The 22,625-nt window shown below is 61.2% G+C and overlaps 1 protein-coding gene across 3 annotated transcripts; it reads right to left on the reverse strand.

The window, feature by feature from the left end:
- Positions 1 to 1,676: 1,676 nt before the first annotated feature.
- On the reverse strand, positions 1,677 to 21,582 carry PRRX2 (paired related homeobox 2). 3 transcript variants are annotated; one of them, XR_014318813.1, is made up of 5 exons: positions 21,209 to 21,582; positions 4,999 to 5,183; positions 4,687 to 4,865; positions 3,914 to 4,174; positions 3,636 to 3,646 (listed from the first exon to the last, which is right to left on the reverse strand). XR_014318813.1 is itself a non-coding variant. In XM_082775593.1 (4 exons), exons 1-4 carry the CDS (start codon positions 21,450 to 21,452, stop codon positions 4,039 to 4,041), a joined length of 726 nt encoding a protein of 241 aa, XP_082631719.1. In that variant the 5' UTR covers positions 21,453 to 21,582; the 3' UTR covers positions 1,677 to 4,038. The 3 variants fall into 3 exon arrangements, 2 of the variants coding, with proteins under 2 accessions (XP_082631719.1, XP_082631718.1); XM_082775593.1 differs by having other exon boundaries at positions 1,677 to 4,156; XM_082775592.1 differs by having other exon boundaries at positions 1,677 to 4,174.
- Positions 21,583 to 22,625: the final 1,043 nt, after the last annotated feature.

Consider the following 22,625-nt stretch of genomic DNA (forward strand, 5'->3'; position numbering starts at 1 on the left):
GAGGCAGGAAATAAGTGACATATTTCCAGCAGCTAACGGGAATGAGTCACTGGAGCAATCTGCCCTGGGATCTGCGAGGTCTTCGCTTCCAAGGGTCTCTTGACTCGGGGCTGGATGCCCTCCAAGGGGATGTTCTGCACTGGCCACATGCTGAGGATGTGAGGATGCTGCCTGGGTGATGTCCTCTGCCTGGGGCCAGGCGGGACGAATGGCCATAAAGCTCTGCGAGTCCCTTCCTGAAGGGGTAAATAAGTGGATATGGAGCAGCAGTGAAGCAGCACGGAGCCCATGGGGGGGGTCAAGCTGCTGCTGTGTGGGACCATGGCTAGCGGAGGGGTCAGTGTCACTGTCGGTGATGCCAGCTGGCTCAGGGGGACTGAAGCAGGTGGTAGAAAGCAGCAAACAGGCGGTGTCCTCCCCACTGAGCCCTGCTGCTGCTGGAAATCAGCAGGGCAGCGACTTTGCTGTGTGCATGGCTCCATCTGGGCCACGTCTCGCTGCCGCAGATCCACCCGCCGTTGGCTTTCTGACCCTCTCCGAATCCACTTCACCCCTTTTGGTCTCCTGCTCCACCCAAGCAGCGCTGGACGGGGCTGCTCGGTGGCACCTCCGCTGTCCTCCTGCGTTTTGGAGCCCTGTGCTGTGAGCTGTGCCTTGTTCCTGCCCTTCTGATCTTCACGTTCACCAGCTGTGGGTGCTGGGTCCGATGTGCCAGGTCAGCGCCTGCCTTGGTGTGCAGGGTTTGGTGCTGCCTCCTGCTCCTGGCGATGCTCAGCCCCTACCGAGTCGGTGCCCTTGGGATCGGCACGGGGCTGCGATGAGAGCACAGGCGGCCGCCTCCTTAGCTCGGGTTCTTCTCCAGGCAGATCCAGACCTTTCTGCCTGTCCTTTTGGCTCCCAAATTTGTGTGCTTTTCTGGTCTCTGCTGTGCCTGCAGACAAGCGCTCATCCTGGGAGGACAGGCCTTCTGTAGCAGATGCTCACCCCTGACATCTGCGGAGCATCAATTAGTGGTCGGAGGCTCCCACCCCCATTTGTGATGCTGGATTTGACCTGACAACGTAGCAGTGAGGGGCTCTGCTGGCTGCTGCTGGCCTCGTCCCATCTCAGCCCCTTGCCCTGCTGCAGGGGGACGTGTGGGTGCTGCTTTGGGGGGTCTGCAGGCTGCTGGGGGCAGGTCCCTGTCGTTCTGCTGCTCCCAGCATGGATCTAAAGGGGAAAAGTGAGCTGAGCCCACCTTTTAGTGCTCCCTTCCCTCCATAGCCTGCTCTCATTGCCTTGTAATGAACTGGGATGGACCTGGCAAGGTGCTGCAGTTTGAGCATCCCCAGCCTGAGGACAGGGCTTGGCTGCGGGACCGAGGTCCCCTGCCCCATCCTGGCTCCGTGGGGCCCCCCAGCACGCTCCCCCCTGCCCCTCTCCCAGGGTGCAGGGACCAATTGGGACCCCAGGATGCAATTTGGATCCTAACGGGGGCAGGTGTGAAGGCGGATGGGGTTTCTCCCCATCCTTCAAAACCTTCCAGGGGACCTGCAGCAGCTCCTGGCATGAACAGCAACAACCCTGGGCAGAGCAAATCCCTCAGCAGCCCGGGGGGGGGGGCTGCGAGGTGCCGCTTGGCCAGGGCAGGTAGGGGAGCCGACAAGTCTCTACTCAGTAAAATATTTATTCCTCCATTATTTCACAAGAGTTGTTTTTACAGAAACCTTACAAAAAAAAATCCAAAAAAACACAGACATGCAAAAAAAAAAAAAAAAAAATTAAAAATCCACCGTGGATCTTGTTACAAGTAATTGAAATGTACAAATAGAAAGGGAGAGAGCAAGCTCAGGTTACACTAATCCCTCCGTCCTGATACCCCTCCGTGGGTGCAATTTGCGTCTCGTCTCGGTGAGGCTTCGACGCTGACTGACAATCCGTGATAAGCTGCCAAGAGCGTGGCGAAGGAGGGGCCCGAAGATTAGGAACGAATGTTTTCAAATATATATATACATATAGATATTTAGTGAAGAAATATTTATTCCCTGCTTTTTTTAGGTTTACAGAAACGGCATCTGCAAACTATTAGATGGGTTTATTTTCATTAATGCTCGCAAAGAGGCAGCGACATTTATATCCCTGTGGTTTCAGCTCGTACGGCTGGAAAAAGAGCCCCGTGTGCTTTCCATGGGAATGGGACCCCCTCGCCCCCTGCCCCAACGCTGTTCCTGGGGGGGTTGCTCTGCGGGGAAGCTGCCCCCACCCCAGCAGCTCTTTGAGGTCCCCGCGGTGTCTCGCTGTGGCTATCCATGGAGCTGCGTCCTTCCCACCCAGCAAAGAGGGGGAGAAGATAGAGCTGAGGACTCAGGTTGGGCTTTTGGGGTGAGCGCATCCCCCTTGGGGTGCCTGTACCCCCGTGAGGGGTGGGTGGTGTTGGCTGTGCCCCCTCCCTGGCTGCAGAGCATGGGGCAGGGAGGTTGGAGCAGGGTAGGGGCCAGGCTTATCCCAGCTCGGCTGCTGTGGGGGCTCTGGGTGCTGGGTGAAGCCCCCGGGCAGGCACCACCTGGGGTGTCCCCGAGGTCCTGGTGTCACCGCTGGGAGCTGCACAGGGCTGTGGCCAGAGCCCTGGGGGGGGGGGAGAGGGGCAGGATGCCCTCGGGTGGGCACGCGAGGGGTTTGGGTGCTTTTGGCCTTGGCTTTGCGCACCGGTGGGTGCTCATCTTGGTGTTCCCTGCCTTTGTGCTCAGCTCTGCTGCTGCATTTCAGTGATCTCTCAAGGTCCCTTGACAATTCTGTGATTTTTCCACTCCGTATTCACTCCATCAGCCCGTCTGGGTGAAGCCCTTCTGCAGAGGCAGGGCCGGTGCCTTCTCCACCCGTCCAACCTGGCACTGGGCTGCTGCTCCTTGCCTTGGGTGCCGTGGCCTCCCGAGGACGTTTTCCCTGGGCTCCAACCTCCACCACCCCAGCACCAGCTCGTCCCGCGTCGCTGCGATATCAGAACTGGAGCCCTGGGGCGAGGCCGCCTCCCCCGTGCCCATTTTACAAAAAGGAGCCCCCTGGTTCGGCTGCGTGCTGGGGTGGGGCGAGGGGGAAACCATTTCCTTTGGGCACGAACACAAAAATGCCCCATGGAGCCTCCGGCCGCGGGCTCCGCGGCACATCTGCGGAGCTGCCGCCGGGGAGGCTGTGCCTCCGGAAGACGAAGCCGGCTCTGCCGTTGGCACGAAGCGCCGGGAGCCGCCTACTCAGCTGAAACCAACAGCTTTTTCCAATTTTCTCTTTCCCTGGGACGGTTCAATGACCTGGGGCTCTGCAGGATTGCTGGCAAAGCCCCGGCCAACCGTGGGGCGGCGGTGCCTGGCCGGGGCGCGGTGCTGTCCCCCCCACAGCTCGAGGGCTCCCGGTGAGGGTTTTGGGATGCTCCAACCCCGCTCAGTCTTCTGGGGAGGGGCAGAGCCCGGTGGGACAGGAGCTGGGAAAGAGCCTTTGGCTTGAAAAAGTCTCTGCCGAGCCCCACGGCTGGCGATGAGCGAGGAGTTGAAGGCACGGGTCGGCTTCGGCCGCACGGGCGAGCACCGCGGGTCGCAGCCCGGCACAAAGTGGGGGGGGCCCTAAAAATGGGCCTCGTGCAGCTTCGTGATCCTCCCGGCGCTGCGTGCCGGCCCTGCGGGAGGAGAAGACCCAATAACTCTTTGGCTCTCCGGGCAAGATACCCAAATTGGTCAAATCCAAAAGTCCAAGATCCTTCCATGTTTGGAAGCAAATTCTTGTTCGCTTGGCAAGTCTGTTTGTCCTCGAAGAGCGTGCGGGGGGTATGTGTGTGTATATATAGCCTTTATTATAAGGGTGTGCGGAAAAGCAAGTTTCTAACCAAGTTTGCTCCATATGTGGCTATAATTATGTGCCACTTCGGACTGGGACTTGACTCTACCTTCGAAAGGGAAGAGGAGAGGAGAGGAGAGGTGCTGAGCCGTCGGGTGGGCAGCGGGGTCGTGCCGGCCGGTGCAGGACCCTGCTCTGCGTCCTGGGTGAGGCCACGGGGGGGGTCTCCCCCGGTCAGTTCACGGTCGGCACCTGGTTCTGATGGAGGCTGAACTCTTTGGCTTTGAGGCGCAGGCTGGCGATGCTGTTGGCCATGTTCACCCCTTGGGTGGGCGTCGCGGTCCCGCTGGAGCTGTAGGACGGCACAGTGCTGCGGGGGGGAGCGGGGAGGAATGAGGCTCGGCCCAGGAGCCCCCGCGCCCCGCCGGCTTCCCAGCCCTCATCGGCTGCTCCCTCTTAGGGCATCTCCCACAAGAGCAGTCAAGGCTCTTCGGCATTTTTATGTGGCTGGACGCATGTGGGAACCCCTCGAAGTATGTGCCAGGAGGCCCTGCCGCTGGCTTTTGGAGAGCTGGGAACCGAAGGGACCCGCTCCACCTCCTGCACCGAGATGTGGGAAGGGTCAGCACGAGGCCAGGAGGGCCCCTTGTGGGGACCAGCCCCTCCCCGGCCCCAAAACGCATGGAGGCTGCTCTGCAGGGGGCAGAGGATGTGCAGCCAGGGCTGGTGTGGATTCCCCAAAACAAACCCGTGCGCGCTCCTGCCCCTAGCTCCTTTGACCCCCAGGAAGCTCCCCGTGTCCTCAGCAGTGGCACGGGGCTGCCACGGAGCTGGGGACGGTCCCTGCCATGGCACCCTGTCCCTGTCGGTGCCTGCACCCACCTGTACGGGGAGGTGCTGGTCCAGGAGAGGTACTCGGGGCTGAGCGCCGTGGGCCGCGGTGCCATGGGCTGCTCGATGGCGGCTTCTTGGCTGTAGGACTTGAGGAGCGACGCCGACCTGTTGGCCAGCATCGCCCTCTCGTTACGGCGGAATTTGGCCCTCCGGTTCTGAAACCAGACCTGCACGGGGAAGGGGAGGCGTTAGCGGGGTCCCGGGGACGTCCCCGGTGTCCCTCCCATCACCCAGACCCCGGTGGCGTGCGGGGGAGGAAGGCAGAGGGGTCCTTCTTCTGCCTCACAAACCTGCGCTCACCTGGACCCTCGCCTCGCTGAGGTTCACCCTCCTGGCCAGCTCCTCCCGCACGAAGGCGTCGGGGTAGTGCGTCCTCTCGAAGACTCTCTCCAGAGCCTGGAGCTGGCTGCTGTTGAACGTGGTGCGGTTCCTCCGCTGCTTCTTCTTCCTCTTGGCCGCCCCGCGGCTCGGGCTCAGGCTCTCGCCTAGGGGGGAGATCCCAGAAGAGGCCCCGTGAGACCCCACAGACCCCACCAGGCTCGGGACCAGCCCCGCTCCCCTGGGCACGTGTGATGGCCACACGCACACAGCCCTGCAGCATTCACAGGAATCCAAACCTATTTCGGGACCTGCTGGAGTTTGGGGTTAAACCCAGCACCTTTGGTGTCCTCACACCTGGCTAAATCCCTCCGGGATCTGATTTCTGCTGCCAGCCTCCGGAGACTCCCGTGGGGCAACTCTCATCCCAAACCCAGACCTCAGAGGTGCCCTGGGCTCAGCCCTTCCTAAACCTTCCTAACCCAAGGTTCAGCACCAACACCCCTGAGATCTGGGGCTCAGCTCCCACCTCCAGCAGCCTCCGGAGCTCTGTCGGAACAACACCATCCCACAGCCAAAACCGCAATGCTCCCCAAACCCCATCCACGCAGCCAGGGAGAGACACGACCGCGTCCCTTGGGGCTCAGCTCCCCCCCGGGTTTGTTTCAGCCTCCGCTGGCTCGTGGCAGCACGGAGCGCAGGGTGTAGCTTCATTTCTCCCTATTGATCCTGGGCTTTCCGCCAGGCCGGGATTAATCTGCTCTTTGTCACTAGATCCTCAGGTTTAGGCAAGTTTGTGAAGAATTTTTATTTTTTTTTTTCTGATACCCGGCCTGCTGCCTGCGAAGGCTTCATGGGAAAGGCATCGCGCTGCTGATCTTCCTCATGGAGGTACTGGGTAATTATTTTTTCCGTTAATAAAGCATCTGGATCCAATCTGTACCTACTGGTGGGAAAGTATTTGGGAATTATTTGAAATGTTAATAGTTTTATGGCATCGCTCTGATTCATAGCAGGGTTATATTCGGGTTTTCTGTTCTGTATCAGTGCAGAGGCCACGATGGCAGGAATTACTGCTCCCTGTCTGTGCTGAAGAAACAAATACTTGCTAATAAGCTATCCTGATACTTATTAAATAGATGTGCAGGGTTCTCAGACGATATGAGAGCAACAAAATCTACTGGAAAAGATCTTAACTCCCCTGCTTCAAGACACCACCGAGATGTCGAGCAGGAGGAAACAACATGTTCCAAGATCTTAAGGCCAAAAAACCCTTCTTGGCCCTTAATTCCGAATAACTCAAGCTGTGAAACCTCTGCCAGCAAGCTCTCCACCAAGCCCCTTGGGTCCCTTTGTGCATCACGCTCCGGGGCAGCCCGCCCCGAAACACGAATGGCTCGGGGGGTGCAGCAAGAGCAGGAGGGGCTGCAGGTCGGTTCTCTCCATCGCTGGCCATGATTTGGAAGGAGCAGGTCAATTTTCCAGGGCTTGGCCACACGAGGACCAGAGGCAGGGTCTGGGAGCTCCGGGTGCCTCCAGCACCACGACCCACGGGGGGACCGAGCAGGAGGCGCAGGGACGCGGCACCGTCCCCGGTCCCCGGGCGCACGCAGGGATGCTGCAACATTTTGGTCATGATGGGGCCAAGCTGCTGGGACCGTGGGGGAGAAAAACTGTCCTGGGGCTGGAGGGCATGGCCAGGAGGACAAGTAGCTCCATCCAACCCTGTGGCATTGCTTCAACCACCGTCTCTTATGGTGCTCTGGGTGCTTTTGGACCTTGGTTGGCTGTGCGCTGGGCTGGGAGCTGCCCGTGCTGCTGTAGGTGGGACGTGGGCTTCTCGGTAGGGTGAAGATGTTGTGGTCGGTGTCGTGTTGGTGATAACGTGTGGGTTTGGGGCCCTTCTCCTGCCTGGGAGAATGCAGGCTGCCCCTCGCTGCGGTTGGCGTAAAGGCTCACAAATAAAATTCCCCGGATTCCCTCCAAGCCCTTGTTTCTGCCGCTTCAAATGTTCTGCCAGTCTCCGCTTTCCAGTTGCCCCTTTTAGTTAAACTCCTTTTTTGGTCCTGTTTTCCTTCAGCGAGCTAACGAGCCGCTGGATTAAAATACATGGAGGCCGGCCGTGGTTGTCCCTGAGTTTTTTGGGAGCCAGGGACCGAATCGGGGCCACGGGTTGGGAAGGACGTGTGGGACGGAGCGGGTGAGCGGTGCCTGCTCCTGGGCTGTGCTCACTTTGGAGGCTCCTGGAGAAGCGTGGGACCTGGTTTTGGGTCAGAAAGTGCTGTCCCCCACGGCCCCCACCCAGCTGGCTCCGAGCGATGGTTTCAACAGACCCCTATTAAATGTATAAATAAAATTGATGGACCCCGTTTGATTTCCTCCCGGTTAAAATTCTGGCTATAGGACTTGTCCGTAAGCGATGGCTGCTCTCGCCCATCCTGAATTGGAAAAAAAAAAAAATAGGAAAAGAAAAAGGAGGAGAAGGGCTTGCTTAACTTGACTCTCAAAGCACCCAGGGAGCGGGGATGGGGGCAGGTTGGGTCCCATCCCCATGTCACTGCCACCACGGAGCCCAAAGACCTGCTGCCACCTCGCTGTCAGCCGGAGGGAATCAGATTTAACCAAATTCACCGAAACCTTCACGGAAGAATCAGAAAACCTTTCCGCACCCTGATGGCTTTCCAAGAAGAAGAGTTGCAATTGCCCGAAGTCAAAAACAGCTCGATGCTGAATTTCTTTTGCCCCCAAAGCCTCACCTGGGGAGGCTGGGGGGAGGTTTTGGTGAAAGCTGAGCCCCCAAGTTTGTCACTTGTAACCTGGGGGGGCTGCCAGCGGCGTGGCTGGGGCTTTGGTTGATTGTCCAAGCCGGAGGTCAGAGGGGACGTCTGAGCAACCCCCCCTTGCCTCGGCGTATTTACCTTCCACTGATTACAATTTCCTCCAAAGGGAAAAAAAAAAAAAAAAAGAAAAAAAAAAAGAAAAAAAAAAGGAAAAAAAAGAAAAAAAAAGCATGGGGAAGGGGGCAAAATGGGGATACCATTACTGCCCAGCAAAGGATGGCAGTGGGGAGGGCAGAGGGCATCTCGCACAGCCCCATGGCTCACGGCACGACACGTCCCGATGGGGCCGAGCACCAGGGCTGCCACCACGGGCATCCCCCAAATCACTTCGGGACCCCCAGCCGTGCCCCCAAATTGTGCTGACGAGGGCAGGAGCCCCGCCAGGACCGCGTGCTGCTGGAGAACGGCCCCGCGGCAGGGGCAGGGGCAGGGGCAGGGGGGGAGCGCGCGGTCGTGGCCCATTTGCAGGAGCAGTGGCCCCAGCGCTGCTGGGTCAGAGCCGTGTTGGTTTAGCTGAGCACGGAGCGAGCCCGCTTTTCCGCCTCTTGCCCTTTTCCTCCCCGTTTTGACTCGTTTTCCGCAGGAACGGCGTGCCGGGCTGTGAATTGGTGATCCGTGCTGGATTTCCACCCGGGCTCCGGCTTGGATTTAGGACCGTGGGGCCGTGCCCAGCTCCAGCGCTGGCCTCGTGGGGATGCTCGCGGGATCCTCCCCACCCTCCAGATGGATTTTGGTGCTCCTTCTCCTCCCGTGCTTTCCATTTTCCATCGCAGCGCCGACCCTGAGCCCTGGCCCGGCCGCAGTTGTCTGCCATTAAATTATTTCACACGTTCCATTTATTTGCAAGCCCTTTGCCAAGGCCCTTTTAAGCCTTAAATTCCATCCCCCCCCCAGCCAGATGATCAAATCTGCCGTACCATTTACTTTCCTGCTCCTCCTGGAACAGCATTTTTTTTTTTTCTTTCTTTCTTTCTTCTTCTTGGGTATAATTTAAGGGTTGAAATAGCCTGGAGGGAATTAGCTGTAAATTCTTCCTAAGACAAATAAATTCAGCCCTCTAAGTTTCTACGTTTCTCAAACTGTTGAGAGACGTTTTAGGTTTGTTTTACTTGAAATAATGATCGCGGCATATCTGACCCTCAGGCTGCGGCCGGCTCTAACCAAATAAATAGCTTTTATTAATTAAGGTTTATCCTTAACAAATAAAACCCCAATTTGATCTCGGCCGGCTGAATTAGCAAAAATAAACAACTGGTTCTCCGGGCACTTGATGTGGATTTAACAAATTAACGCTGGGCCTTCATCAGGGAAGCCGCAGGGTGGTGGAGGCCTTTTACAGCCAAGAAATCCTTTGGAAAAACAATGTCTTTCGTTTCTCCCATGGTCTCTCTCTCTCGGTAAACATGTGGACTGCCTTCATCCCGTTATATACTCGGGGGAAGCGAGGAGGCTCCAGCGATGACGTCCGTGCGCGGCCGGTTAACTTGTTCCTCGCGGCCCCGTAATTGGGGAGGAAGCGCTGCCCTCGGGGTCGTGCCGGGCTCCCTGCTCCGGGAATTTCTCCCTCTGGGGGTTTCCCCCCTGCCCTGCTCCGGATCCTTTTTTTTTTTTTCCCGTAACTTGCGGCCGAGCTGCCCGAAGCAGCGGCTGGGGGCATTGGGGCAGTGCTCTGGATGGAGCCGGGTGAAGGATGGGGACGTGGAGAGGGGTCTGCTGGGCACAGGGCTGGTGGCAGAAATGATGCTGGGAACCACCCCACCTCTGATCTCCCCAAATCATCTCCGAAAGCCCAGGGAAGGTGAGGAGCAGCTGGAAGCTCCCGCAGAGAAACCCTTGGGGCCACCAGCCCCGGGGTGCCGGCGCCCAGCTTTGCTCAGGATGATGCTGCATCGCCCAAACCCACCCCAGGACCACCCCACGGGCATGGGGACGGGGTGTCCCGGGGCTGCCAGCCCCACTCCGGGCTCTCCTGCTGTCGACACAGGGCTCCAGCCCTTGCCCCATCCCACCACCGCTCCCTGCGCCTCCAGGGCAGCCCCAGCTCCCCCAAAACCCCAGCAAAGCCCCAGCCTCAGCGGGGGGCTGGAGAGACCCAGGGGGGGGGTCCAAATGTGCTGAGTCCGAAGGAAACTTTCCCGGCTCAAGTGGCCTACATGAAAAATTTAAGAGAGGGGCAAGTCTCAGCTACCGGAGAAACATTACAGCAAAATGTTTCCGAGGATGTTTCACCTCATTAATTGTGAAAAAACTGAAACGCTGACACGTTTTTACAGGCTGCCAGTTTTGCTGGGGGAAAAGTGTCTCCGTTAAAAAGGAGCAGCGAAAGCCTGTACCAAGAAAGAGGCCAAGGCTGTCCCGGGAGGGTCTTAGCCTCCGCTCACTGACAGGCAGCAGCCGACTGTTTTATGGTTATGGAGCCGCCGCCGCACCAGCCAGCAGCCACCCAGCGCCGTGGACACCCACATTTCGGCAGGGTCCTGCCCGCGGGGAACCCGGGAAAGGTTCTGGGGAAAGGGCAGCAGGACCTCGTCCCGCATCCCCACGGGGATGTGCCCAGCCTGGGCTCCGAACCCTCCGTCGGCTGCTAAGCGGCACCAAAGCCATGGACACCCATCCCTATCGACAGCACGGTGGGACCGTGGGGGTTTTATGGGGTCTGGGGGCCAGAACGAAGCTGGAAAAGAGCAGCCCGGTCCCATGGGATGCTGCATCTCGTAGGGAGGGTCTGAGCCCCGCAGCAGCCACTCTCACAGCCCAGAGCCAGCCCTCCAGAAAAGGCAGTGATTTTCCTGCTGCAAACCCAAACGCCCCGGAGGAACGAGATCGGGATCTGTCACAGCGAGGAGGGGACAAGGAGCCGGGCAGGGGAGCAGCCAGGAGATGACCGGGATGCTGTGGTTTGGGGAGGACACCCTGGAAGACGAAGCCTGCGCTTTCATCCAGCTCTCCTCCAGCGCAACCCCTGGCTGCTCGTTGGATTGATTCGGGGACAAGGGCCTGGTCCTGCCCTTCCCTTCCCCAGAACAACCCCAGTGGGGACACAAAACTCCCCGGTGACACTCCGGGTGTGCCTCGCTCGCACAACTTGCCCGAGCTGCTGGCTGCTACCAGGACACAGCACCCGGTGAATAAATAAGCACTCGTCCTGCACCCCGCTTTCCCTGGCGGCACGGGGAGAGCTCAGCAACCCGGGGGGGGGGATCCAGGCTCCTGGGGGCACACGGAGCCCTAAAAAACTCCCCGGTGCCAGTCCCGCTGTGGGATGTCCCTCGAAAATGCCCCAAATTTGGGCAAAAGGCCGACACGGAGGCTATCAGGATGCGGTGCGTGTGGCGGGGCTGTGCCCGAGGATGCGCGCAGAGCGCACAGCGGACGGGGGGCTCCTCGGGGTGGGGGGGGGACGCTCGTGGCCGGAGCTGCACCGCAGCGGGTTGGTGGTGCTGAGCCAGGCCGACCTCCGAGCGGCACAGAAGCGACGGGGGACCGGGAATTTTTAATTTTCTCCTCCTGAAAAAAAACTGCCAGCCCCCACGGCGGGGGCCCGCGGGCCAACAAAAGGCGCTGGCTCTGCCCCAGCCGCCGGTGGGGAGCCTCCCCGGCCAGGAGGCATTTTTTTTGGGGGGGGGAATTTTGCCTTCATCTGCCGGCCAGGAGAGCTTTAGTGGTGGGAAGAGCTCAGCACAGGGTCTGTGCTGAGCCCCAGGGCTGCTGCATCGCCCTGCCAAGGGGCCCCCGGGCACCCACCCGGGGCGCAGCCTCTCGGTTTCACCAGCACCACCGGTGCCGTGCAGGAAAAGAGCCGAGAGCGGGGCCTGGCAGCGCCCTGATGGCTAACAGATGTGGGAACGGGCTGCTGCGGGGAGCCAGGAGTCGGGGAGAGGGGCAGGAGAAAGCTGCAGACGTGGAGAGGTTTGGGGCAGCCCCGGGGGACTCCGGGGTCGGTGGCGGGGTGGGGAGAGGGGATGGGAACTGTGGGGTGGGGTGGGAGGGGATGGGATGGGATGGGATGGGGATGGGATGGGATGGGATGGGATGGGATGGGATGGGATGGGGATGGGGATGGGGATGGGGATGGGATGATGAATGGTGCTGGGACTGATGATACTGGGAGAGACAATACTGGGATGGAAGATAATGGGATGGATAATACTGGGATGGATGATACTGGGATGAACGATACTGGGATGGACTCCACCATCCTGCACCCAGGCCGATGGGGCTAGATGCTGCTTCCCTCCCACCCCACAGGCACAACCACTTTCAGACACACTTGGTGCACCCAGAACCATGACCCTGCAGCTCCCCGGTCACAGCCACGGAGGTGCTAAAACCGCTCACCTGCCCTACCAGCAGGGCACTGGGCACGTGCAGCTAATTAACGCTAACGAGACTCATGCAGCACCCACCTGCGATCGCAAAAAACCTGCTGAAAACTCCTCTCTGACTACAAAGTGGATTTACCCGGGGATGGGGGGTGGGTGCCCTGCGTGGATAGCGCCCGGGGAGTTTTGCAGGGTGCTTCGAAAATCAAAATGCTCGGGGATGGCCGCGCAGCAGGAACGCCGTGAAGGGGGATGGCCCCCAGCCAGAGCCCCCTGGCATGGCAATCGCAGCCTTCCTCTCCACCCCCGGCAAAAAAAAAAAAAAAAAAAAAAAAAAGTAAAAAAAAAAAAAAGTAAAAAAAAAAAAAAGTGGTTTCTTGAAATTTAATAAGCAAAAGCCCGTAGCGAGCCAGCCCCAATGGCATCTGGCACTGAAACCCAACACCAGCCCTCCAGGTTAGAGCGCAGCCCTAATTGCATTAGGGTCATTGCCAAGACGGGGGGAAGAGGGCGTGCAGGGACCGGGGGGGACGGCGCAAACCCCGCAGGACCCCCCCTCAGGCCAGCTCTGGGCACCGGGACCAGCCCCTGGCACCCGTCTGCCTCTCTGCTCCTTCCTGAGCCCGGCTGGGGGCTGAGATGCCACCGAGCGCCCGTGTCACCAGCAGGCACCGACACCAGCACCTGCCAAAAACCCACCCTGCAGCCCACGGCCACGGGTCAGGGTGCCAGGACGGGGCCATCGGCAAGTTTGGGTGGGCGAGGGCCGGGCACGAGGTGCCTGCAGGGACCCCGTCCCCCCCCTCCTGCTCCGAGGAGCACCCCGTGGGCGCCTGCACACGCATTCATCCTGGAAACCCTCGCCAGCCAGCAGAATTGCTGTCCTTCGGTCTGGTTTTCATTTGAGGTCGGTGGCCTCTCGCCAAATTTATTGTAAAACATTCATTTTAATAAGTGGCTCGTATCTTTTTTCTTTTTCTTTTTTTTTTTTTTTTCTCAACCCAGCCCATTTAACCGTTTCCAGGTTAAGGCGCAGGGTCCTGGATCGGGATCCCCGGGGGCAGGTGCTGGCTGCGGGAGGATGCTGGGGGGGGGGGATGCTCGGAGGTGCTGGGGTTGGGGGGCTGCTTCGGGGTCCTGCTCTGGAAAGGGTGGCAGAGCCAAGAGCCTCGCGTTCATCACACCAGCACCGTCCCCTCTGGTTCCTTGGGGAGACAAGCGCCTTCTTGCCATGCTTGGGACCCCAAAACCCATCCAGGAGCGCAGTGGGGGACACATTGGGGCTGCTTTTTAGGGTCCCGGGGCACCATTCAGCAACCTCTGGGTTCTTTTCTACGAAACTCGTTAAAATGTACGACCCGATGGGTACCCTGGTGGTGCCGGAGCCAACGCACACACCGAGGGGACAGTGCCTGGTAGTTCAGTTCTGACATTTGTTTTAGGTTTCACAAACCCCTAATACTAATAGAAATGCTGCAGTGTCTTTTAATTTAAACGAAAACAGTTATTTTTTTAATTTAGGAATCCCCCGGAGGTATTTACAACCCCCAAATTACAGCCATGTGGCCGGCCGAGGATGAGAAAGTGAAATCGGGGAGGAGGCAGCGTCCCACGGCCACGGCCGTGCGGGGCTCGGGGCGCGATGCGGGGCTCCCCCATCACCGACCCCCCCCGATTTGGGGTGCGGTGGGATCCACCCACCTCGAAACTCCTCAATCCCACGCACCAAGGGGCTGTGCTGCGATGCTCCTGCCCCTCTTGCAGCGCCTGCACGGCTCGGGGTTCAGTGCCACTCCCCCACGGTGGCCCTGCAACGTCCCTGCTGGATTTGGGGTACGGCTTGGGGTGCGCTGCAGCTCCCCACCACCACCACCACTGCAATGCCCTGCGCGGCTCAGGGAGCGAGGGAACCCCCCCCCCAAAAAAAAATCTCCTGCAACAGCTCGGGGGGACAGTGCAAGCTGCTCGCAAATTCTGCCATGCTCTGTATGGCTTGGGGTTGTGATGCCACCCCAAAAAAATGCCATGGTTCTGTTTAGCTCAGGGTGCGGTGCCACCCCCCCAAAACCCCCCCGTGCTCTGTAGATCTCCAGGTGCAATGCACCTCCCCAAACAGCCGTGCCCTGAGCACCTCAGGGTGCGACGCCACCCCCCAAAAACCCCCAAGCTCTGCACATCTCCTGGTGCAATTCCCCCCCCCATAACACCGCCGTGCCCCGCACACCTCAGGCTGCCATCCCACCCTGCGTTAACACCCCGCAGACCCCGGGGAGCAGCCCGCACCTCGTGGAGCCACCGCCACGGCCACGCTGCCCCCTCTCCGGGTGCTCCCCCCCCAGGAGGGGGGGGACGCCGGGCTCTGCCCCCTCCCCTGCGCTGCCATGTGCTCCCCGGCGCTCCCCCGGCTCCCCTGCCATGTGCACTCCAGTTTCCTTGCGTGTGAAGCCTGCAGCCTCTCAGATTCAGTGGCTGGAAAGGATGGCGCCTCCACACATCTGGTTCAATGCGAGAGCCTGGCGCCTGGCTTAGCCACAGTCTCCATTCAGAGACACACAGACTTTAATAGACTCATACAATTCTTCCTGATCTATCGCTGCAGCCGCAGCTGAAAAGCTGCTTTATTATACCCGCTCCAAAAGGGGGAAGAGGAGGGAAGGAGGAGGGGGCCGGCGGCTGGCGCTGCCGTTCTCTGAAGGCTCCGGAGCCCCCCGGAGGTTTCGCTCCCGCTCCCCCAGCCCGCCCGCTGTCCCCCCAACCCCGGGGGCAAGGAGCAGCACGGTGGCGGCCTCGTTAGGTCCTCTGCTTAATTAGCGCCTGCCCGGGGAGCTGCTGTTTGCAGCCCGGTGCCAGGCACAGCTCGGTTCCCGATGGGGACCCCGCTTGTGCTCCTGGTGTCCCCAGCGGTGTGCCCTGCCCCGAGGTGGGACAATCTCTCCAGATCCTCCAGAGCCAGCGGCCCCTTTACCCCCTGCCCCACTCGGGGGCACGCAGGAGGGTCCTGTCCCCACAGCATCCCCCGTTCCCTGTGCCAGGGGGGGGGTCCCTGGGGCAGGGAGGGATGCTGCTGGTTTCGCTGCGCCGTGGGAAGGTCGCCCGCAGCCACGCGTCCCTTGGGCTGGGAACGCCTCGAGGGTGAGGGTGTTTTGTTTGTTTTTTTTTTTTTAACAAATTCTCAGAAATTTGGGGGTGTCCAGAGAAAATAAAAACAAAACACAAAAAAAAAACTTTTCTGCAGCACGGTGGGAAGCGGGTGATAGATCTCGCCCTGAAAGCCCGAGGCAGCCCCTTCCCAGCAGGAGGGCTGGCTGGCCCCATCCTCCCTGGCCACCGCCAGCCCCACGCAGGGGATGGTTCCTCGTGGCCACCGGTGCCCGGAGCTTCTTCCCTCTTCCCCGCTGCTTTTTCCAGCCGGGATAAAACCCAGCCGTGTTGGCCCTGAGCTAAACCCTTCCCCGTTCCCAGCTCAGCCCCCGACCCTGGTGTTTTACAGGATGCTCCGGGCTTCCCCCGTGGCACGGGGATGCTGTCCCAGCCTCGCCACCCCCCGCGGGATAAATCCTTCCAGCTGCTGCTCCCGCCGAGCGCGCCGCAGGCAGGGACACGGTGCCAGCCCGGGGGACGCCCAGGCTCTGCCAGCCCCGAGCCGCCGGGGGCTTAAACCGCAGCAAAGCACCCGGGCCCCATCCTGCCTCCAACCCCATCCCTTCGGCTCAATCATTTCACAGCCCCCCCGGGGGGGGTAAAAAATTGCCTGTTGCCAGAGGAAAGCAGCCCTGGGAAAGGGGGCGATCGCCCCGCTCCCTGGGAGAGGGGAAGGGTTTCTAACGAGGCAGCCTCAAAGCCCTAAATCATTTCATCAGCCTCCCAGCTACAGACACACGCCCAGGCTCTCTTAAAATGCTGATTCGTTGAAATTCGCCCATCTTGGCCGTGCGGAGCCGAAAATTTCATATTTTTCCTGTGAATCAGCCCCGTTCCCTGAAATAACAGCCCAAAAGGAGAGGGGAAATAGTCTCGCACTGAGCTGTTCCTGGTCATGCTAGACATAACAGCCCGGGGGGGCAGGCAAGGTGTCCCCGTGTCCGGGCTCCCCCAGGGCTGGGCACGGTGGCACCGGGCACCCGGAGCTGCTGGGGGGGCTCTTGATGGAGCAGGGCAAAGCCCCGTGTCCCCAAGGCACGCAGGACCCCTCTGTCCCCTCCGGACCCCACCAAGAAAAGGTTTCCACACCCGTTTCTTGCTGGAAAGGAGGGGGGAAGGAGCATCCCCTGCGGCGCTGCCACAAAAACCCAGCTTGCTGGGGGCGCAGAGGGGAGAAAAATCACATCAATAGGGGAGAAAGGGGGATTTCCAGGTGCTTGGTTTAGGATTTTTTTGTCTTTTCCCCATGGCAATGGCTTGCTTTACCCCGCCACAGAGGCGAGCAGCCCCGCAGAGCTGTGCAAACGCTGCAGGACACGTGCTGGTAGTTCTTTGCTGGGAAGGGCTCTGAGCGCACAGCACCGCTGCCAGGGGCTGCAGGTCCCCGAGCTGCGAGGTGTTCACACCGGGAGGGGGGTCCTGGAGCCCAGCTGGGGGCGTTCGGCCCATTTGTGGGCAAATCCAACCCAAATTGGAGCCCAGGTGCCACCGGTCTGCAAGGGCTTGAAAGCAGCCTGGGGCTGGGAGCATCCTCCCAGGGCATGGAGCAGAGGGCGATGGCACCCTTGGGGGCTGGAGGAGGATGGGGAGCAGTGGTTCTGGGGTACCCACGCCCGAAACCCCATTTGTAGCTGGGGTATCTCCGTGCCTGGCAGTGGTTTGTGCTGTTTTGGGGTGGTTTGCAGGGTTTTGGGATGCGCAAGACCCGGGGACCTGTCCCACTGCACCTGGGGGACCACCAGGTAGGATGGGGGGTCCTGCAGCAGGAGTGTGGGGTGACCATGGTGGGGGGGTCCCCATTTGGGGAGCGGGTGTCTGGCTGTAGGGTCTGTGCTGCAGACTGGGGGGTTAGGGCCAAGGTGGGTCCCTCCCCGTTATTTTTTTTTGCCTGGGATGCTCTCAGATCCTGCCCGTGAAGCTGGCCAGGATTAATTAATTGGCAATTAATCAACCTGCACGATGGATGCTGCACCTCTGGGGGAGTGCTGGGCTCCGACACCCAGCCTGGTGGTGCTGTGTCCCCCCTCCCAGCTCCACGGGCAGCACCCCTGTGCGGACACAACCCCTCGCCTTGGGGTTTGCATCCTTCCCTGCAGGGCAGGAGATGTCCCCACACCCTGGGGACAGCGACGGTGGCACGCAGCCCCTGGGCACCACGGCCACGTGAGTTTTGCTCCTGTCCCAGCCCCGTGTGCCACCCGTGCTGGCCTTACAAGGACCGAAGCAGCTCGCCTCCCCCGGCACCCCCAGCGGGGGAGGCACAGGGGAAATTCCTGCAGATTTAGGGCTGCGATGTGCCGGTCCCCACGGGCCTGTACTCCCCTGGGCCAGGCGCAGGGGTTGGCCATGAGTTAACGCTGCTGTCCCTAATTGCAGCCCAGTGCACAAATACCCCAAGGAAGGAGCCCCCAGGGCCTCAAAGGCACAAACCGACTCTTTTCCAGCAGCCGAGGTGTCCCCGAGCTGTGCCCCTGTCTGATGGGGACATGCAGCGTTTGGGAAGGCAGGAAAGGCACGGCACAAATGTATTTTGTGACCTAGGACCCCAGGAAATTTTGGGACTGCTTGGGACAACCGGCCAGCCCCTGACCCCAAAAGCGAGCCCCTTGCTGTCACCAAGCCCCTGCTTCACCTCTCCTTTTTCCATCTGCCCTTGTTTGTGTAATTAAAAGGGATTTGCTGTAACATCCATCACCTCAACCCCCCTCTGCCCCTTTGGGTGCAGCCTCTCGCTTCACGCCAGGACCAAGGGCGATTCGTCCCCCCCACATCCTGGCGAGGGGACGGGTAGAGGAAGGGTCTGGACCTGCTGGTGGGGTGCCCGGGGCTGCCACCCAGCCCCATCCCATCGCCCGCTCCCATCTGGGACCAGCCAAAATCTCCCGGCGTGCAGGCGATGGACACTTTCTCCCCCACCCCACCCCATCCCTGGGGATGCTCCCATGGGGTCGCAGCCCTTCCCCGAGCCCATGACAACCTTGGCTCACGCCAAGCTCCCAGCCAGCCCCCAAAGCATCCCCCGGAGCCAGCGCCCGACCCTCTCCCATCGGCAGGCAGCACCAAAAGGCCGCTCATTGTTTGAAAAGCCATCAGTCAGGGCCTGCTGGCTAAAATTACCCTCCTGCTTTATCATCTTGAGAACATTAAGGGCTGTTGTTAACAGATGTTTCGCGTTACACATTATTTGTTAGTCTAATGAAAGGAGGTGAACAAGCTTTCAAGACCTCAGAAGTTGTGCGGAAGGTTTTCGCCGGGAGGCTGCCGCGCCGCTCCGGGGGAGGACGGGGATGGGGACGGGGATGGGGACGGGGATGGGGACGAGCCCTCGCTGCCCCCGTGGCATTTCCCATTTCCTCTGCCGCTGTCCTGCCTGGCTTGTGGGGTTTCTGCCTCTTATCTTTGGGGAGAAATGTGTCGCAGAGCTGTTATCTGTGCCCAGCCCTCGGCAAGGATGCGCTGGGTGCCCTCGGGGCTGGGTTGGGGCAGGGGCTGGGCAGCCCAGGACCTCAAATACAGGGCTGTGGGACTTGGGGTGCTGAGGAAGGGCCTGGATCCTCCTCAGGAAAGCATAAAACTCTCCCTTTTCCAGCATGGTGAGCCCTGCACAGAGGATGGGGTGCCTGCAGCAGGTTTGGGGCCACCCTTCCTCAGCCCAGCAGCGCAATGACCCCAATAACCACCGCCCAGCCGGACACCGAGCTGCACCCTGCGGAGAGACATCGGATACAGGGCTCATTTGCACTGATAATTAACCTGCTGCCACCAACCCGTGGGGCTCCAGACCTGCACCCAGCAGGAGGAAAAAAAGCGAGGGTGAAAAGGAAGAAGAGAGAAGACGCCAGGAGCCCGTTTCGCTTTAGGGCGACGACAAAAGCTAGCGCTACCAGAAAAAAACTCCTCTGCTGTCATCACGCTGATGCATGGTGAGATCTGAAGGGCAAGGGCAGGGCTTTCGCCTGGTATTTGGTGTTTCCCCATCCCAACTTCGGAAAGTGCATCCCAGCCCCGGCAGTGCCGGTGGTGGCAGCCCCACAGGTCAGCGTGTTCACGCACTGGGGTTTTCTCGCTCCGTTTCCTTGCTCGTCTTCCTGCTGCTTTCAGCTCCCATCCCTCAGGTATTTCCTTCCCTCTCCAGGTGGGATGGTGGGGAGAAAGGTTTCCATTCCTGCACGCGCTGCTGGCGCATCCCAGGTGCCGATGGTGTCTTCGTCCCGGTGCCTTCGCAGAAGCAGGTGCCAACGGGAAGCATCCCCCTCCTCCAGCGGTGCCAGGATCAGCGTGCCAAAACCCACGGGGCTCTGCCCCGAGAAGAAAGGGCTTCCAGGGTAAAAAAAATGGGCTGGTGAGGATCAGCCGGCCCCCTCGGCTCTCTCTCTGGTACTTGCAGCACTCCTGGTCCCCGCTGAGCCCCTTTGGGGAGTGCTGGGATTTCAGCAGTGCGGTGATTTCTCTGCCCTTCTGCAAATAGCCCCGCGAGACGAGCTGTAGGATGGGATGGGGGTCCGAAAGCTGTGCCCGCCCCGTGCTGCCTGCAGCCCCCCCTGTATGGTCCCATCCGTGGGCGAAAACTTCCCCCGTGGTCCCAAAGGCAACGTGAGAAACGCAAACAAACCCCAAGGGAAGGGGAAGGAGGATGGAAAACACCACCAAAAGTACCCGAAACCACCCCAGAAAGCAGCCCCCGGCCCTCAGCACCCCGAGGAGGGTGGGGGGCTCTCCCTGCGGGGGAAGGAGGTTGTGCAGGGAATAAGTTGGGGGCAAAAAGGGTGCTTCAGCCCCAAGGCACACACAAGGAGGGGGCACGGGGAGCACCCTGCTCCCGTCAGGACCCCTCACTGCAGCTCCGGGGGGGCTGAGCCCCCTGCCCCTGCCCAGGCACGGGTCAGGCCCTGGCCAGGGCACGAAACAAGCTGGGGGTACCCGAGCCCAGCCCGGCAGCAGGTTTGGGGTCTGCGCCTCCACCCCGAGCTTCCCCAGCCCCTTCTCCCTTCCAGCACCCCGGGGGGGCTTCCAGGTACCCCAGGAGCGGGGCCGTGCAGCGGGGACGGGGCCAATCCTGCTCGCTCCGGAGCCGGGAAGCGCCCGGGCAGAGCGGGTTTGTCCCGGTACAAGTGCTCCTCCTGCTCGGACCGGACGAGAACCGGGGTACCGGGACCTTCCCCGGCCCCAGCCCCGTCCCCAGCCCCCCGGGACAGGATGAGACCCGCTCCGGGGGCTGCGCTCCGGGGGCTGCACCGGCTCCCACCTCTGGTCCGGGGGGGAGCGCACGGACAAAGGCCGGTCCCGGGGCCGGTCCCCCCGCTCCCCCCGGGGTCGCCTCCGCTCCCGAGGCGCAGAAACCGACCCGGGGAGCCCCGGGATGGGGAGGGGGGGGGGCGCGCAGCCTCGCAGCCCCGGCACGCACCGGGAGGGAGCTCGGCACCGGCACGCCCGGTGGCAGCGGTGTCCCCAAGCCCCCGGCGCGGTGTCCCCGGCCGGTGCCGTGCCCGTGTCCCCCCTCCTCGACCTCCGGTGCCCGGTGCCTCCCCCCCCCGGCGCGATGTCCCCCTGTCCCGCTGTCCCCCTGTCCCCGGTGTCCCTGTCCCCCTGTCCCAGCCGTCGGGGGCTTTCAGGGCGGCGGCGGCTCCTCTCCCACCGGCATCCCTGAGCCCCCCCCCGGTCGCCCACCTCTCCGACGGCCCCCCCTCAGCCTCCCCCCGCCACATCCTCACCCCCCATCCCGCCTCCCCCCCCATCGGGGTACCCCGAGCCCTTTTGTCCCCCCTGCTCAGCGCTGCCCACGGGCTGTAACCTGGCCGGGGGGGGGGGCAAAGGGGTGCAGGGGGGTCACCCCAACCCCAAGGCTACCGGGGCCGGGGGGGGGGGACATCCCGGGGCGGCGGCACTCACCGTCCTGGGGCGCTGCTTCGCTGCCGCTGCTGCCTCCCGACGGCTCCGGCATCGCCTTGCCGCCCCCGGCGGGTGGGGGGCCGGCGGGGGGGGTCCCGTTCATGCCGGCCGCCACCTCCTCCAGGTCGAGGAGGTGGCTGACGCTGAAGTTTTTCCGGCCCTGGGGGTTTTCGGGAGGCTCCGGAGCGCGCACGGTGCCGGGGGCGAACGGCTTGTCCATGGCGAAGGCTGGCGCCGAGTCCATGGCTCCCACCCCCAGCCCACCCCGAGGTGCCGGGCCGCTCCCCGGCCCCTTCCCCTTCTCCACCCTCCCCCCCCCACGCCCCCCTCCAAGTAAATAATAATAAAAAATTAAAATAATAATAATTAAAAAGGCAAAAATAAATAAAATAAATCCCGGCTGCCCTGCGAGTCCGGCTCCCTCCCCAGCCCCTGTTCCGCCTTGTGCTGACGTCTGGGGAAAAAAACCACGCTCCCAGCCCAAACTTTTTTCCCCTGCTCTTTGCTCTGGAGCTGTTCAAACAAACGCCCCTGCTCCGAGCCGAGCGGGGCGGCCCCTCGCCCCTCGCCCCTCGCCCCTCGCCCCTCGCCCCCCGGGCCGGCGACCTGCCCCCTGCCAGGGGCCGAGCACCGGCGGCAGCGGAGCCCGGGGGGGGGTTAGGGGGAAGGTTTATGGGGAGAGGGGGGGGGGCAGAGCCCCGCTATCCCCTCTTTGCCCCCCCCGCGAGCCCCCCCAGCCCTTCTCCAAGTGCTTCTATCAACAAGTGGAAGCGGCCGCGCTCCGCAGGGGGGGGGGGGCTGCGCCACCCCGACCCCAAATGGGGCTGGAGGGGGAGAGGTGACCCGCGGGTGACAGGGGGACACGGCCCCCCCCCCTACCCCCTCTTTTTCCACCTCTACCCCCCTCCTCTAAGCCCCAGCAACCCCGGAGCAAGGTCACCTCTCCTGGGAAAAGCCTGGCTCTCTCGCCTTAATGAGATAATTACGTCCTGCACCACAGTTAAAAACTCATAGGCTGCTTCCCTTGGGGCTGCGAAAGAAACCTCCCTAATGAAAACCAGCCGCCGGGAGAGGAAAAAGGAGTTTTTCCCCCCTTCTTTTAAAATCCAGTCCCGCTAGGGGTATACGTGTGTGTGTGTGTGTAGATGGAGGAGGCGATGGGAGAGAAGGGGGCAGAGCTGGGGGGGGTTTGGGGCTGGGGGGCGATGGGGCTGCGGGCGCACGCGGATGGTGCAGGGCGCACGGGGGTTTCGAGGTGAAACCGTGCAAGTTTGGGTGCTGGAGCCTGGCTCTGAGCTCCCAAAAAGCCTTGTCCCGGGGAGGCGAGCCCCCGGCTGAGTTATTTTAACATTTGTCGCAAGCTTTTTCCTTGCGCTCCCTCTCCCCTTCAAGTCGGAGGCGTGCGGATTTCGAAGCG

The sequence above is a fragment of the Aythya marila genome (genome assembly GCF_965140915.1).
Source record: "Aythya marila genome assembly, chromosome: 19".
Taxonomy (NCBI): domain Eukaryota; kingdom Metazoa; phylum Chordata; class Aves; order Anseriformes; family Anatidae; genus Aythya; species Aythya marila.

Excerpts from the sequence above, each read along its gene's own strand:
- PRRX2 (XM_082775592.1), bottom strand. The coding sequence starts at position 21,452 with ATGGACTCGGCGCCAGCCTTCGCCATGGACAAGCCGTTCGCCCCCGGC. Across the intron at positions 4,866-4,998 it reads TCAGCGAGGCGAGGGTCCAG|GTCTGGTTTCAGAACCGGAG; the intron begins GTGAGCGCAGGT and ends TTCCCCGTGCAG. Across the intron at positions 4,175-4,686 it reads ACCAGCACCTCCCCGTACAG|CACTGTGCCGTCCTACAGCT; the intron begins GTGGGTGCAGGC and ends TCCCCCCCGCAG.